The sequence below is a fragment of the Ylistrum balloti genome, unplaced genomic scaffold (assembly GCF_031769215.1).
Source record: "Ylistrum balloti isolate Yb309-2 unplaced genomic scaffold, AGI_CSIRO_Ybal_v1 Utg370010, whole genome shotgun sequence".
Taxonomy (NCBI): domain Eukaryota; kingdom Metazoa; phylum Mollusca; class Bivalvia; order Pectinida; family Pectinidae; genus Ylistrum; species Ylistrum balloti.
The window spans coordinates 2,288,182-2,304,554 of record NW_026782083.1 but is presented as its reverse complement, the minus strand read 5'-3'; the positions used below and the strand labels follow the sequence as shown (position 1 = coordinate 2,304,554).

The 16,373-nt window shown below is 38.3% G+C and overlaps 2 protein-coding genes across 2 annotated transcripts in view; one reads left to right on the top strand and one right to left on the bottom strand.

Moving 5' to 3' along the window:
- The window catches only part of LOC132548352 (cysteine--tRNA ligase, cytoplasmic-like), a 194,891-nt gene that overhangs the window by 37,316 nt on the left and 141,202 nt on the right, over positions 1-16,373 (bottom strand). The window lies entirely within an intron of this gene.
- Positions 1,401-16,373, top strand: part of LOC132548456 (uncharacterized) — a 143,540-nt gene continuing 128,567 nt past the window's right edge. The window contains exon 1 of the mRNA XM_060212323.1: positions 1,401-1,533. Within this exon, the coding sequence (XP_060068306.1) occupies positions 1,401-1,533 (133 nt within the window). The remainder of the gene's footprint in view (positions 1,534-16,373) is intronic.

Genomic DNA, 16,373 nt, shown 5'->3' with positions numbered 1-16,373 from the left:
AATATCAGTGTACCCTCCCTACCCTTTAAACATCAGTGTAGCCTCACTCCCTACCCCCTAAAATATCAGTGTACCCTCCCTACCCTTTAAACATCAGTGTAGCCTCACTCCCTACCCCCTAAAATATCAGTGTACCCTCCCTACCCTTTAAACATCAGTGTAGCCTCACTCCCTACCCCCTAAAATATCAGTGTACCCTCCCTACCCTTTAAACATCAGAGTAGCCTCACTCCCTACCCCCTAAAATATCAGTGTACCCTCCCTACCCTTTAAACATCAGTGTAGCCTCACTCCCTACCCCCTAAAATATCAGTGTACCCTCCCTACTCTTTAAACATCAGAGTAGCCTCACTCCCTACCCCCTTAAATATCAGTGTACCCTCCCTACCCTTTAAACATCAGAGTAGCCTCACTCCCTACCCCCTAAAATATCAGTGTACCCTCCCTACCCTTTAATCATCAGTGTAGCCTCACTCCCTACCCCCTAAAATATCAGTGTACCCTCCCTACCCTTTAAACATCAGTGTAGCCTCACTCCCTACCCCCTAAAATATCAGTGTACCCTCCCTACCCTTTAAACATCAGTGTAGCCTCACTCCCTACCCCCTAAAATATCAGTGTACCCTCCCTACCCTTTAAACATCAGTGTAGCCTCACTCCTTACCCCCTAAAATATCAGTGTACCCTCCCTACCCTTTAAACATCAGTGTAGCCTCACTCCCTACCCCCTAAAATATCAGTGTACCCTCCCTACCCTTTAAACATCAGAGTAGCCTCACTCCCTACCCCCTAAAATATCAGTGTACCCTCCCTACCCTTTAAACATCAGAGTAGCCTCACCCTCTTTCATTCGTATAAGTATGTATTCATCTTGCTTCTCTTAAAAGCCATTTGGTTTCTATGTAGCTACTACTGATAATTGTTCAGTGTTTTGAAACTTAGGAAAAGTCATTTAAATACTGATATTTCTCATTTAGTTTTGCTGAAATAGATTACACTTAAATTGATTCCAGATATGTATTTTATAGTAAATAGGGGAGGTAACTCTGGTGATACTGAGAGGACTGGTATAATTGATTAGTGTGGGAGAGGTCTCAGCTGGGCTATCAGTACAGAGCAGAGAATGTTGGCTTCTGATTGGTTGCTGACATACACACGTTTGAATGTGTCCTATTATTAAACAAGGATAGCACATGGCCTAGTCAGTCACTGCCAGTCACAGTGTGTGTAGTAAAAACTCTCTGTGAGAAAAATATTGCATATCAGTTGATATTTTACCTGTCTGTATGTAGGTATCTACTGAGTAGCCGCAGTTAAAAGGCTGCCACGTTTGGCAGTTATTTTATATGTAAAAGTTGATTATATATTTTGATGTTGTTTGCTAGTGAGCTGCCTACTCAATGTATGGAAATCCTACTTGTCTGTTTCCCCGGCACCTAATGGATTTAATGCCTATATTCTGGTGTCTCGTGTTTCTTTTCGTGGACGTAACTAAACAGGATCGAAGTGATGACATGTGGGAAGCCCTAACGTGTAAGTAAAAAAAAAAAACCATCAAAACAACAACAAACATTCAGTTCACTTATTGACTCCTAACTTGACCTATTTGCAGTGCGATGGTTGACCGCTAGGAGGGGTTTTGTTGGGGATTAATTTACCATGTGATTTGTTCTCCTCAATATCACTCAGGTGGAATAATGATGTAACGTCCTGAAAGCCAATATATTACTGGTGCATATCTGTTTCCTTAGAGTGCTAGTAGAGTAAGGGGCTGGTAACAGTGTTGATCTAACGCCTGCAGTATTGATTGATATGGTAGGGATATAAAGGTGTCAATATGTGTTTGTAATGGTATAAAAGTGAGATGCTCTGTACTGAACCACACTGAACAGTTATACACATTAAAACACACCAAAAAATATTCAGACATTCAAACAGTACAAACCATCAAAAATTTTGTTTCATAACTGGAAAGAACTGAACAAACATCAACAGCTTGAAACATAACAGAATATACCAGCACTAAATACCTAAAGTGTTTTTGTTGCACCTGTAGGTGTTTGTTTGTACAACATACACCTAAAGAGAAACTACAATGAAAGGTCCACCCTATATTAAGTGGTCCTGTTTCTCTGGTACTCCAGTAAACACAGGCTACTTCATCATTCCATTGGTTACATAACATGTCAAAATGCCTGACAGAGTATGTATGTAGTTCCTCCTTCTGAATCAATAACTAAATTAACTCCTATGAGGCGTGAAGCAATGTTTATAAATGGTTATACTAGAACAGCACAATTAACACCAAACAATTGATGTTCTATAGATATTTGATGTGGATGAAAACCATACCACTGTAGACAGTTTTCTGTTAATTAGTCTTTCTTATGCATCGTTGTCAGCAGATCTACAATAGCATTAATAATACTCAAACATCATCATCATTTACAACACCCTCAAGGATACTCAAACATCATCATTTACAACATCCTCAATGAAACACAAACACCACCATCCTTTACAACACCCTCAATGATACTCAAACATCATTTACAACATCCTTAACGATACTCAAACATCATTTACAACATCCTCAACGATACTCAAACATCATTTACAACATCCTCAATGATACTCAAACATCATTTACAACATCCTCAACGATACTCAAACATCATTTACAACATCCTCAACGATACTCAAACATCATTTACAACATCCTCAATGATACTCAAACATCATTTACAACATCCTCAACGATACTCAAACATCATTTACAACATCCTCAATGATACTCAAACATCATTTACAACATCCTCAATGATACTCAAACATCATTTACAACATCATTTACAACATCCTCAATGATACTCAAACATCATTTACAACACCCTCAATGATACTCAAACACCATAATCATATACAACATCCTCAACAATACTCAAACACCACCATAATTTACAACACCCTCAGTGATACTCACTATAAAGTACAACATTTCTGACATGATACTTTAATAGCATCACCAAATGCAGAGAATCATGTCAATATTTTTTTTATTTTTCTCAAGGACATGTTGGGAAGTAGGAACTTGCTGTATATAAAATAAATATTTTGAATATCAACACAGCTGAACGATGTTTGGAGAAATTTTTTGCAGTGATGCAGTTTACTCTGTAGTATATTTTGATCTAGATGCTTGGCTGATCCCATCTGGTGAACAAACAGATATCCAACTACAACAACAGATTTCTATATATGGAGATTGATATACATCCAGACATGTATACCTGAATGGTATAAAGGTAGACAGGTATCAACCTACACCTGATTGGTATAAAGGTATCCACCTACACCTGAATGGTATAAAGGTAGACAGGTGCTCATCTACACCTGAATGGTATAAATGTAGACAGGTATCCACCTACACCTGGTTGGTATACAGGTAGACAGGTGCTCACCTACACCTGATTGGTATACAGGTAGACAGGTATCCACCTTCACCTGGTTGGTCACATGTAGACAGGTATCCACCTTCACCTGGTTGGTCACAGGTAGACAGGTAGACATCTACACCTGATTGGTATAAACGTATCCACTTACATAAAGATTGGTATACAGGTAGACAGGTATCCACCAACTCCTGGTTGGCATACAGGTAGGTGGGTACACACCTACATGTACACCTGGACAAATCTACTTGGTAATGATCTAAGGAGTCTGCTGTTAAATCTAGATGCAAAATCCCTATAATATTGTTCGATAAAAGTGCAGATCAATACTCCACAATGTATCACATTACCTTAAAGTACTAAAATGAGTACAAACCTCTGACAATAGCGCTATGTAGGTAACCTACAGGTAGAAATAACTACAATAAGTAAAGAAAAATCCCCGGATGACACCTCTGATGACATAATGACCTGAAACAACCCTAATTTTACCTCACCGACGCCCAAACTGACATCAATACCCCTGGTTAAAACACAGACTATTTAAATATCACAATGGATTTCCTCATTTTCCTTGTGTAATCAGGGTATGTGATATCAAAACTGGAAATATAATAGGGACATAGTACTCCCCTTCAGTTCTAAACAAATGTGAGCTGTCAATAAACAAAAATTAGTGTCTTGCAGGTCTAAATTTGTACAATCTTTTATCAGGAAAGTGTACTTGACAAAACTTGTATTGGGCTAGTTAGATACAGTCAGATACACATTGGTGAACAACAACACAGTGTGACAGCCTTCAAAATTTACACCAGTAAAGTGATCATTCCAACTGTAATAAAATGTTATGCAGAAGATCTCACAAGAGATCAAATCAGCCATTTTGACAGCTTCAAATTAAGGTTAGCCAACTGATCATGACATCGCAATTTCTATTTGTACATTCAAGCACCATTCCACTCAGTCCTCCCCTCCCTGCCCCCCCCCACCCCTTCTTCTTCTCAATTTAAAAATTTAAAAATACCACTGGAAACATACTGTGCATGCAGATATATCTGTAGATATGGTGATGCTTTCTCATGTTTTTGGAGGGTATTTTTTCCTGTTATACCTGTGTCTATACCTGACAGAGAACCAAGGTCAGGGCTGGTGTATATATTATTCATTGGTGTTTCTAGCTAGGTCCTATAAGATAAGATGATATACTAACGATTTTCTTTCAGATTTTCATTAGCTACAGCTCTATATCCCACTACGCAGTACACCCACCTCTAACAATGGTTTTGACAAGCTATATATTGTGATAAATTCATGATTGCCATGACAACAGTTTTCAAGATTTGCCTCATTGAAAGACATAAGTCAGCTTGTCTCCACATTTAAGTAAAAGCAAATTTTAATAGAAGCCCCAGGAGATATCCAAAATATAAATATTGTAAATAAATCAATATTATCAGTATAGTTTGTATCATTTAATCTCCATAGCAACATTCTTAAAATTATATTTCACATCTGTAAAGTTGTGATGTCAGTAGGTGCTGTTTGATCAGTGCTATTTAAGTACACACATAATCACACAATCTCCCCGATCTATTACAAAATTCATGACAACCATAAGAATCACTTTCAGAATATATCTTCAATCATTTACGTGCCACTAAGTGCTTGTTAGCCCCATTCATTCTGGGATTAGCTCCAGGAGCAATATTGTAAATATTTACACTTCATTATTAAGGATTGAATCATGTAACACAATTTCCCCTCCACTGCAAACATATCTGTGATACGGAAATCAACGGTGATCATATAAACTCTTCGACTGATAAACAAAGCTTCTATAATCCTTTAGAAAACAAAGCCTTATTTCATTGAGAATGATATTTACATTAGACAAGCTTTTGTTTGACTATTACGGATCCTGTGACAGCCAGTACTGAGGCTGTAAAAAAATAGTTATTGTGACCACCACCCATCTAGCTACGAAACAAAATCAATACACGGAAAATATGAGTACCGTAATTCCCTTTTACACTGAACTTTTATTACACCAAATGAATAATTACACAAGATTAACATGTGCGCTCCTCAGCAACATTACCGCCTGTGTAACGATATCCTCATGCGTTACCTGATCGCCCAGCGACAGGATAAACACACTGTTTTGTTCCAAGACACTGAAAACTGAGTCAGTTATATCACAGGCAATTGCAGTTACTAGTGCAAACAGACTGCAACGGATCAGATCTGGAAACTCAACACTAAATATATAGTTTCAATAGAAATGATGAGGATTGGAGATGAATTATTAAAAACACGATGAGAGGATGATAAGCTTAATCCATCTCAGGCAAAACGTGTTTAGCTTCTGCTTGAAACCAAGAGAAAAATCAATGAAAAAGCAATCCAATTACGTGGAGAGAATTACTGTGTTCCTTCTCCAACACCTGGAGGTTCATGTACGGAAGATCATATCACTAACTTAATGTTTACCAGGACATCTAAGTAAATCTTTAATTTGCAAAATCTATCTGTCCATCAGCTTCATTACATGTCCTCGTGGACAAATAAACAACATATCTACAGTCCTCGTGGACAAATAAACAACACATCTACAGTCCTCGTGAACAAATAAACAACACATCTACAGTCCTCGTGGACAAATAAACAACATATCTACAGTCCTCGTGGACAAATAAACAACACATCTACAGTCCTCGTGGACAAATAAACAACACATCTACAGTCCTCGTGGACAAATAAACAACACATCTACAGTCCTTGTGGACAAATAAACAACACATCTACAGTCCTCGTGGACAAATAAACAACACATCTACAGTCCTCGTGGACAAATAAACAACACATCTACAGTCCTTGTGGACAAATAAACAACACATCTACAGTCCTCGTGGACAAATAAACAACACATCTACAGTCCTCGTGGACAAATAAACAACACATCTACAGTCCTCGTGGACAAATAAACAACACATCTACAGTCCTCGTGGACAAATAAACATCTACAATTTATCTCAAAATAACTCCATCTTTTCAATTTAAACACATCAATTTTTATATCTATGTAAAAACTATTTACTTTATTTAAAATTTAAAAATTAAAGCATGCTGTTCATTTGTGTTGGTTGATGGTACATATAACTATATCAACTTTAAAAGTGTGTTTTTCTGGATTAGAAATAAAGGAAGGCAACCAAATAATGCAATGGAATACTTCATCTAACATTTCGAAGAATCAAATTATTTGGAGTCTGAAATGAAATATTCCGGCTGATATCCATCAAGTTGGATAATATAAAGGACAAATTGAAATTTAAATATTTCAGTAAAAACAAAAGAATTTCAATGTATGTTATACTTTTTATCTAGACTGATGCAGTTTTTTGGGGGTTCTATTAAACAAATTTTTCTAACTTTAAATTTTTTGACATTAGAAACTCAAATATTCCATTACTTTTTCAAGAAAATACATTAAATAGCACTTTGGGATCTCAAGACAGAATGCTGTGCAGTAACAATATAGCAATTTCAAAGACTTGGCCTCCACCATGTTGTTTTAATCACTATGGTAAATTGGGTCATTTCTGTCATTTTTGTTTTCATAAAGGTAATGACCTTGGCCTATGAATATTTCCTCCCAAGACAGAGTAATGGATTAGAGCATGTCTGTTATGTAAAGCACTGACCTTGACCTTCCACTGTTTCCTGCCCATTTTTGTACAAAGGTACTGACCTTCAACTATGTATCCAACCAATTTTTTTCATAAAGGTAATGACCTTGACCTGTGAATGTTTCCTACCCAAGACCAAGTAACATCAAATTAGAGCATGTTTGTTAGATCTGGCATCAGATAAGAATATATATAATTCATAGATTACCACCAGTAGTGACATTTCATGTCCTTATACTGGTTAAGTCAGTTCATCAGCATTTTCTTACCCACATGTCTCACCTAGATATATATGTTGATAACGCTAACTGCCGTTAGATGTCTGTAACTGAGGAGCCAAGGTATTTTTCAATCTTCTACACATATTAAATGCTTCTCTTGAGGACTTCATAGTTTTCACACAAGAAGTTCTCAGCAATTAATCATAGATACACCTAGCTATCCTTTTCATAGAGGCAAGGGGAAGAAATACATTAACACTACACATAGGCACAGCTGTCAAAGATCATAGACAGCTAAAAAACACTCTCTAAAGGTCAGTGTCTTTATTTTGAATCAATCTGACATTTATTTGTAAATGTAAGTTGTGGATAGACACATGAAAGTTAAGTACATGTGTAAACTGTTGTTATCTACATCATATAAACCCTATGAATTTTACTGAAACACAAACTCAGGATAATTACAGTCAATACTTATCCTCATTGTTTATGAAAGATACCTATAAGGTTGTTTATTTATTTTTAAGATTTTTACTTTACTTTCCAAAATATTCTATAAAATTGTTTTCTGTACATTATTTCCTGCTAATCAAGTTCTGAAAAGTTCTTCAGCTTGAAAAAATACAAATATCTTGTGTTTGCTATTATTTAAGATATGGTGTTTACTACTGTTTAAGATATGGTGTTTACTGCTGTTTAAGAGATGGTGTTTACTACTGTTCAAGAGTTGTTGTCTAGTTTAAGAGTTGTTGCCTAGAAATGATTTAAAGATTTTTCTCCCTTTTATATATGCAAATAAAGATATCATTTGTAACTTACAATGTCAAGTTCTAATAACTGGTAAATGGTTACATCTGACAGAATAAATACAACTTGTAGGTTATACCTGACAGAATAAATACAACTTGTAGGTTACACCTGACAGAATGCATACAACTTGTAGGTTACACCTGACAGAATGCATACAACTTGTAGGTTACACCTGACAGAATAAGTACAACTTGAAGGTTACGCCTGACAGAATAAATAGAACTGGAAGGTTATGCCTGACAGAATAAACACAGCTGGAAGGTTACACCTGACAGAATAAATACAACTTGTAGGTTACACCTGACAGAATAAATACAACTGGAAGGTTACACCTTACAGAATAAATACAACTAGAAGGTTACACCTGACAGAATAAATACAACTGGAAGGTTACACATGACAGAATAAATACAACTAGAAGGTTACACCTGACAGAATAAATGCAACCTGACTGAATAAACACCAAAGTGTGTAAGACAAACTAAATGACATTCAAATCCATGACAACGCATTCTTTGATACATAATGTAGCCAGTTAATGTTCCCTTCGAGACAGATTAAAAAAACCAACATATTTTCATCGTTCTCATCACCATGACAACATAGCCGGGACCGGGATACTGTGCCTCTGTCAACTGTCACATAACGAGAACCAAACAGCATCTCAATGGTACCAACGGGTCATCGGGTGCATCCATCAAACGTTTCAAAATGCGACAATGACTTTCATGAGGGTCCCTTATAATGATAAAACAGCTAGTTCATCGTATCAAAGAAGTTTTATGGAAGAAAACTCCACAAGATCTGACTATTGACAACGCAATGAAGAGTTACTAGCCTTCCTATGGGACAAATTTCATGCCAGTTTTCCTTAATACTATCCCCTTAAAAGAAGGCAATCAAGTCAATATGACTTGAAAGTTCTGAAAAGTTTTTGTAAATGTTAAGGAACAGTACAAGTGAAAAGAAATGTCAGCTGCTCAAGATAGCAGTCCTTAAAGGCAGGTCTCCCAGTCTGAATAGTGTCTCTTTGGGATACTGCAGAAAGACAAGCCAGGTTTAGTCCAGACTTTAGCATTAAAATCAATCTAAGTGACTCCTTCATGGAAAGCTCTGTACTGGAAAGTAATTTAGCATAACAAGATTATAGATCCATCATTTCCATAGAAAATGTATGCTAACTGCAAGGCTCTAGTAGTGAGAGCACATGGCTATCACACACAAGTCCCCAACATCAACCAAAAGAGTCAGAAAAGGTAGGGTTATTGATAGGGTACAACTACTGGGGTCAGGAAAGTAGGGTTATTGATGGGGTACAACTACTGGAGTCAGGAAAGTAGGGTTATTGATGGGGTACAACTACTGGGGTCAGGAAAGTAGGGTTATTGATGGGGTACAACTACTGGGGTCAGGAAAGTAGGGTTATAGTTAGGTTACAACTACTGGGGTCAGGAAAGTAGGGTTATAGGTGAGGTATTACCATGGTAACTACAAGGGTCGAGAAAGGTAGAGTTATAGAAGGGAGTACAGCTACAACACCTAGAAGGGTTGAGAAAGGTAGGGTTATAGATGGGGTAGAAAAGAGAACAAGCACAAAGCTATCAGAGTCGAAATATTGATGAGGTAGGCCATCAGAGGTTACAGGGGTTGGGGTGTACAAGTACACTAAAGGAAGCAAAATCAACAGTGTCCAAAATACCTGTAGGGTTAATATGTTCTGTGTCAATAGCTTTCTTACATCCTGCAGATGATAAAGAAGTGATGAAGACTGGCGTTAACATACCAGCAATGTACACTGTTAGGATATGATGGAAATTGTCACCAGGAATATAAAAAATCCTAGTTTGAAGGGCGCAATAAATTCAGCTCTCACTAGAAACATTAGATATATTCTTGTTTGGTAATTTTTTTTGTAGTTAAAAATTCCCATGTATTTATTGGCTTGACATGTCTGTGAGGGGGTCAATGCTGTACTCTAATGATTGTGGAAAGTGTACTTTCAGCAGCGATAAAATGTTTCTGTTCGGTTGTTTATTTTGGTCACTGTAAATGTTTCGCTATATATGGAGCAGCCGGTTTGGTATAAACAATGCAGAAGTACCAAAACACTAGTACCTGTACCAACTGTCTAGCTAAGTTCAAATCCATACAGCATGGAGAATGACCTTGACCTTACTGACCTCTGACTAAGGTGACTATCTATCAAGTTGAGGCTTCAATGTCCATCCATCTGCACTTTTCTCTCGGAAATCATACGTTTGGTCATGATGTGAGCGGCGATTTGGCAAACCTACCAATTTTCTAACTCCAGCAGGGCTATTGAAAACCTCCCCCGACATTATTTATTATCTTATTCAGAATGCAGTAATGTTCTGTTTGTTTTCCCTGGTCACTTAACAATGACCACAATGATGACCAATCCAAAACAATAACTGCCAAATTATGTCCATCTCCTCTACCAAATCTTTATATATCTGCATGTTGGGCTATTTCGACAACAGCCGATGCCCTCCTATTGACTTGTGTGCCGAGGCACCATTGATTGTCCGTGAGACAGGACGACTGATTGGTCGACATCACAGACAATCGACACGAAATTGATCTCTGGTGCCAGGAAATTACAGGAAGGGTGGTTAATAATGAGCCAGTACTCGCCCCATTGTGCCGTGTGTTTAGGGGTGAAAAGGGTCCTATTTTAATCACTAAACTGTACAAGAAAATGAGAGTGATATGCCTATCAGGAGGGGGTAACAGAGCAGAAGAATAGGTGAATAGGAATGGAAAAGAAGGCGAGGTCAGTAAGAACATCAAAAAACAGTAGAAATTAATTCCTCATATTAGTACAATAATTACCAAGTTATTAAAAATGTCAGGGAGGACATGTAAAGCTTGTGTTTTAATGGTGCATCAAGACTTCGACTGCCTGGTCAGAGGAAATGGTGAAAGCCTAGAAAAAAAATTAATATCCCCTGTTAATATAATAATGATGGCTTGATTATTTAAATTAGCACAGCAGGAAGATGCGTGAAATTTGTCTTTTATTAATGGAGTATAGAGGACACAAAAAAGTCCCTGCGTGGACACCAAAGATAATTGAAACACCCTGATAAATATCTCAAATAGGGTTAAATCACAATGTCGCTCCAGATGGTGATTCCTGCACATGACTGTTCCCATGTTACAAGGCTTTTGTGTGGATCAATAAGGTATCAGTACGAGTAGTTGTAGGGATTTACCATAGCTCCCTAACTCTCTAAATTACATATTACTTGGTGCAAATTCACTAACTGCCCTCAGGGTGTTGTTACAGGGGATCTAATCCCTCGCTGATGGGGGAATACAAGATTGTTTTATCTCAAAACTTAATTTTACTTGAAGCAAGGGCACTTTTGATGCCGGGTTTTGTATTGACCTTATCGTTGCTTCAACTCAAGAACACTGTTGTGACCCTTACAGTGAATCTCTGGTCAAGATATGGCCAGAATTCAGTGTATGAAGATCAAAGTCAAAATTCTTGACAAGTGCTTGCATCAGGAAATGAAACTGGTAGACACTGATTCAACTTCATACTAAAAGCTGTTGGCTGAAGTATTGTTTCAAAACTATCATTTTCATACCTGAATTTGAGGTCAAGGTCAAAGTTCAAAGAGAGGTTGTTCCATTATGATATAGAACAAAGTCCTTAAGTCTGCATTGATGAAAAAGTGACCATAAAATGGTCTGAAACTTGAATGGTCAAGTATAACAGATAGGAAAAAGTCCAAATGTCTATGATAGACCAGGTACCATTGTCAGGTCAGATGTAAGGGGTCTGTAATAGACCAGGTACCATGGACAGGTCAGATGTAAGGGGTCTGTAATAGACCAGGTACCATGGACAGGTCAGATGTAAGGGGTCTGTAATAGACCAGGTACCATGGACAGGTCAGATGTAAGGGGTCTCTAATAGACCAGGTACCATGGACAGGTCAAATGTAAGGGGTCTGTAATAGACCAGGTACCATGGACAGGTCAGATGTAAGGGGTCTGTAATAGACCAGGTACCATGGACAGGTCAGATGTAACGGGTCTGTAATAGACCAGGTACCATGGACAGGTCAGATGTAAGGGGTCTGTAATAGACCAGGTACTATGGACTGGTCAGATGTATGGGGTCTGCAATAGACCAGGTACCATGGTCTGGTCAAATGTAACAGGTCTGTAATAGACCAGGTACCATGGACTGGTCAGATGTAACAGGTCTGTAATAGACCAGGTACCATGGTCCCGTCAAATGTAAGGGGTCTGTAATAGACCAGGTACCATGGACAGGTCAGATGTAAGGGGTCTGTAATAGACCAGGTACTATGGACAGGTCAGATGTAAGGGGTCTGTAATAGACCAGGTACCATGGTCTGGTCAGATGTAAGGGGTCTGTAATAGACCAGGTACCATGGACAGGTCAGATGTAACAGGTCTGTAACAGACCAGGTACCATGGACAGGTCAGATGTAAGGGGTCTGTAATAGACCAGGTACCATGGTCTGGTCAGATGTAAGGGGTCTGTAACAGACCAGGTACCATGGACAGGTCAGATGTAACGGGTCTGTAATAGACCAGGTACTGTGGACAGGTCAGATGTAAGGGGTCTGTAATAAACCAGGTACCATGGACAGGTCAGATGTAAGGGGTCTGTAATAGACCAGGTACCATGGACTGGTCAGATGTAAGGGGTCTGTAATAGACCAGGTACCAAGGACAAGTCAGATGTAAGGGGTCTGTAATAGATCAGGTACCATGGACAGGTCAGATGTAAGGGGTCTGTAATAGACCAGGTACCATGGACAGGTCAGATGTAACGGGTCTGTAATAGACCAGGTACCATGGACAGGTCAGATGTAAGGGGTCTGTAATAGACCAGGTACCATGGTCCGGTCAAATGTAAGGGGTCTGTAATAGACCAGGTACCATGGTCCGGTCAGATGTAAGGGGTCTGTAATAGACCAGGTACCATGGACAGGTCAGATGTAACGGGTCTGTAATAGACCAGGTACCATGGACAGGTCAAATGTAATGGGTCTGTAATAGACCAGGTACCATGGACAGGTCAGATGTAAGGGGTCTGTAATAGACCAGGTACCATGGACTGGTCAGATGTAAGGGGTCTGTAATAGACCAGGTACCATGGTCCGGTCAAATGTAAGGGGTCTGTAATAGACCAGGCACCATGGTCCGGTCAGATGTAAGGGGTCTGTAATAGACCAGGTACCATGGTCCAGTCAAATGTAAGGGGTCTGTAATAGACCAGGTACTATGGACTGGTCAGATGTAAGGGGTCTGTAATAAACCAGGTACGTAGACCGGTCAGACATAAGGGATTGGTAACAGACCTGACATTGTGTACTGCCGACATTGCCTTGGCCAGTATCTGAATCAGTCTAACCATTATGGACAAGCAGTTACATCCCTAAGTTTACTCACAACCAATGATTGATTTTCCCAATTAGTAGGATGGACTGTCTCAATTTACCATCCTGGATGTGCTTATCTGTATTGTCAGCTTGTGAGACTGTGCAAGTTACTCTCAAAAAGAGACTAAGAATAGGGCAGTCAGAAAGAGACAGAGAATGGGATTTTCAGAAAGAGGCTCAGAATGGGACTTTCAGAAAGAGGCTAGAATGGGACCCTTTAAAAGAAACAGAGAATGGGACACCAAGAAAGAGGCTCAGAATGGGACTCTTAAAAACACAATTCTGAACACTGTTAACTTTGAATTACTTGCTCAAAATATTTTGTGTATACAACTTATTGAATTGCTGTTCTTTGCACAATTATTTCAAAACACCTCTGAATTTCCAATCTGCACATGCTGTTCAGTATATCCAATGTTACTTTTTGATGATTCAATTTACTGTAATTGGAATACTTTTAACTTTTCCCAAGTGAATTTAAAGGTGATGTGGTGTACACCAGTAGCTCGGAAACTCAGATACATTGTTGGCTAATATTGGAATGCTGTTGTATATATCCAATATTTAGCCCACCCCTGGTAATAAGCCCATCCACATAAATTGTTGTTTGGTAAATTAAAAAACCAAAGCTATTTCATTGTCCAGCCTACGCATCTGATTTGAATAAGAAGTCATGTTTTCCTGTCCTCGCTCATTGCAGAATGATATCGTAATACTGTTTTCCCCACAACAACCATATTTTTGGTACAGTTACTAAAACCCAAATGTTAACCTCATTGTGACTATAGGTTTAGACACTGATCTAAATTTCTTTAACACCCTGTGTGGTCAGTATAACCTGTGGTCACTTCCCTAGTGGTCACCTCAAGGATCTGGTCAAGTATGTTTTTTACAATCTGTAAGAGAGAAGTCTCTGTGCCATTAGTCTGTCTGGCTCTGTGAATTAGCCCAAGTCTACACTGGTATGATGTCTGTTAGCGGACTGCCAGAAACACTTCCATGTATGCTTATAATGATAGGCACTGTTATCTTTATCTATAAAGAACCTACAACATCCAGCAAAGATGCATGCAAAAACCTAATTTTTAAAATCAATCGGACTCTATAAAACATGCAAAACTCATTCATTTTCTTCACAAATTCTCACTTGTTTCATTTGGAGTCGGAGTATTCCTAAGCATTTCTGTAATAAGATAGCCTTTCTACAGAAAACTAGAGTAAATAGTCCCGTCATTATGATGGTAAGGTTCTCACTGTTGATAAGTACACAATACAGACCTAACAAGTTGACTAATTCAATAAATAAATAGTTACTTTAGCAGAAAGAGCTATTGTATTGTTGACAAAGTGTTGTATGGAGGGATATAACAAACAGTCTTATAGTAACAGAGAAAAGCAGTACATCAATATTGTCCTGTCAAAGGTCCCCCCAGGGAATATCTTGCTACATAAGATGACCAGTAACAGGAGACATTTACCTTAAGGTGTGCAGATTATATCATATGTTTTAGATCCAAACCTGATTACAAAATACAGAGAGATTAACTCAGGTTATTTCCATTCTCTGTGGGTGGTCAAGCGTATCACCAGACATGTCCCAAAGAATTCGGACATTAACAACAGCTTGAGAGGAGATTATGCCTTTAAGGTATGGAACTATATCTATAACATTCTATCAAAAATCAAACCCAGGACTTTGGTGCTCTAGGTAAATTCTCTACCTCATAGAGCTACCTCATCAGCTTAATATACTTGAAACAATTCTAGATATATTTAGATATAGACCCCAAATACTACAAAACCTTCAATAACAGCTGGACGTTCAAACCTGAGACCACTGAAATCTAGACTGATGTTCTAACTAACCTATCCCTTACTGTTTAATAACTATAGGAGTATTTAGTCCAGGCTGAACTCCAGACACAGCACTAAAACACAATAGGCTCTATATCTATAAAGACACAGCTTTCTACAGTATCATCAGCAATCCCTACTGGGCTGTATAGGACTGGCAGCCATTTTTATGATACACTGTTGCCATCTATTGGGAAACATCAATACAGTCATTCATGTATATATATATTATATACAGCCTTGATACGTGGAGTTTAACTACAACCTCAATCAGGAATTAAAATTTCATGTAGTCATAAACTTTTACATTTGAACACATTAAATGTCTCAGCCAAAAATTTACTCTTTTTTTTTTTTTTTAGCATTTTTCTTTCTTCAAATCACATACCAGTGGAGTCCATTTCATAAAAGATTGAACTTATCTGTTTTAGTTCTACATCTGTAAACATGTTTACAACAATGTGAATGTTTGTGATCAATCACAACACAGATGATCCTCGAAAACATGTTTACAACCTGATCAGCAGGCAACAGGCAATCTGATTGCAGACAACAGACAGACAATCTGATTAGCAGACAACAGACAGACAATCTGATCAGCAGGCAACAGACAATCTGATCAGCAGACAACAAGCAGACAAGAGACAATCTGATCAGCAGACAGACAATCTGATTGCAGACAACAGACAGACAATCTGATTAGCAGACAACAGACAATCTGAATGCAAACAACAGACAGACAATCTGATTAGCAGTCAAGACATACAAACTGATCAGTAGACAACAGAGAGACAATCTGAATAGCAAACAACTGACTTTCTGATCAGCAGACAACAGACAGACATTCTGATCAGCAGTCACCTCTCTGCTAAAGGCTGTAAAAGTGGATGTAAGCTT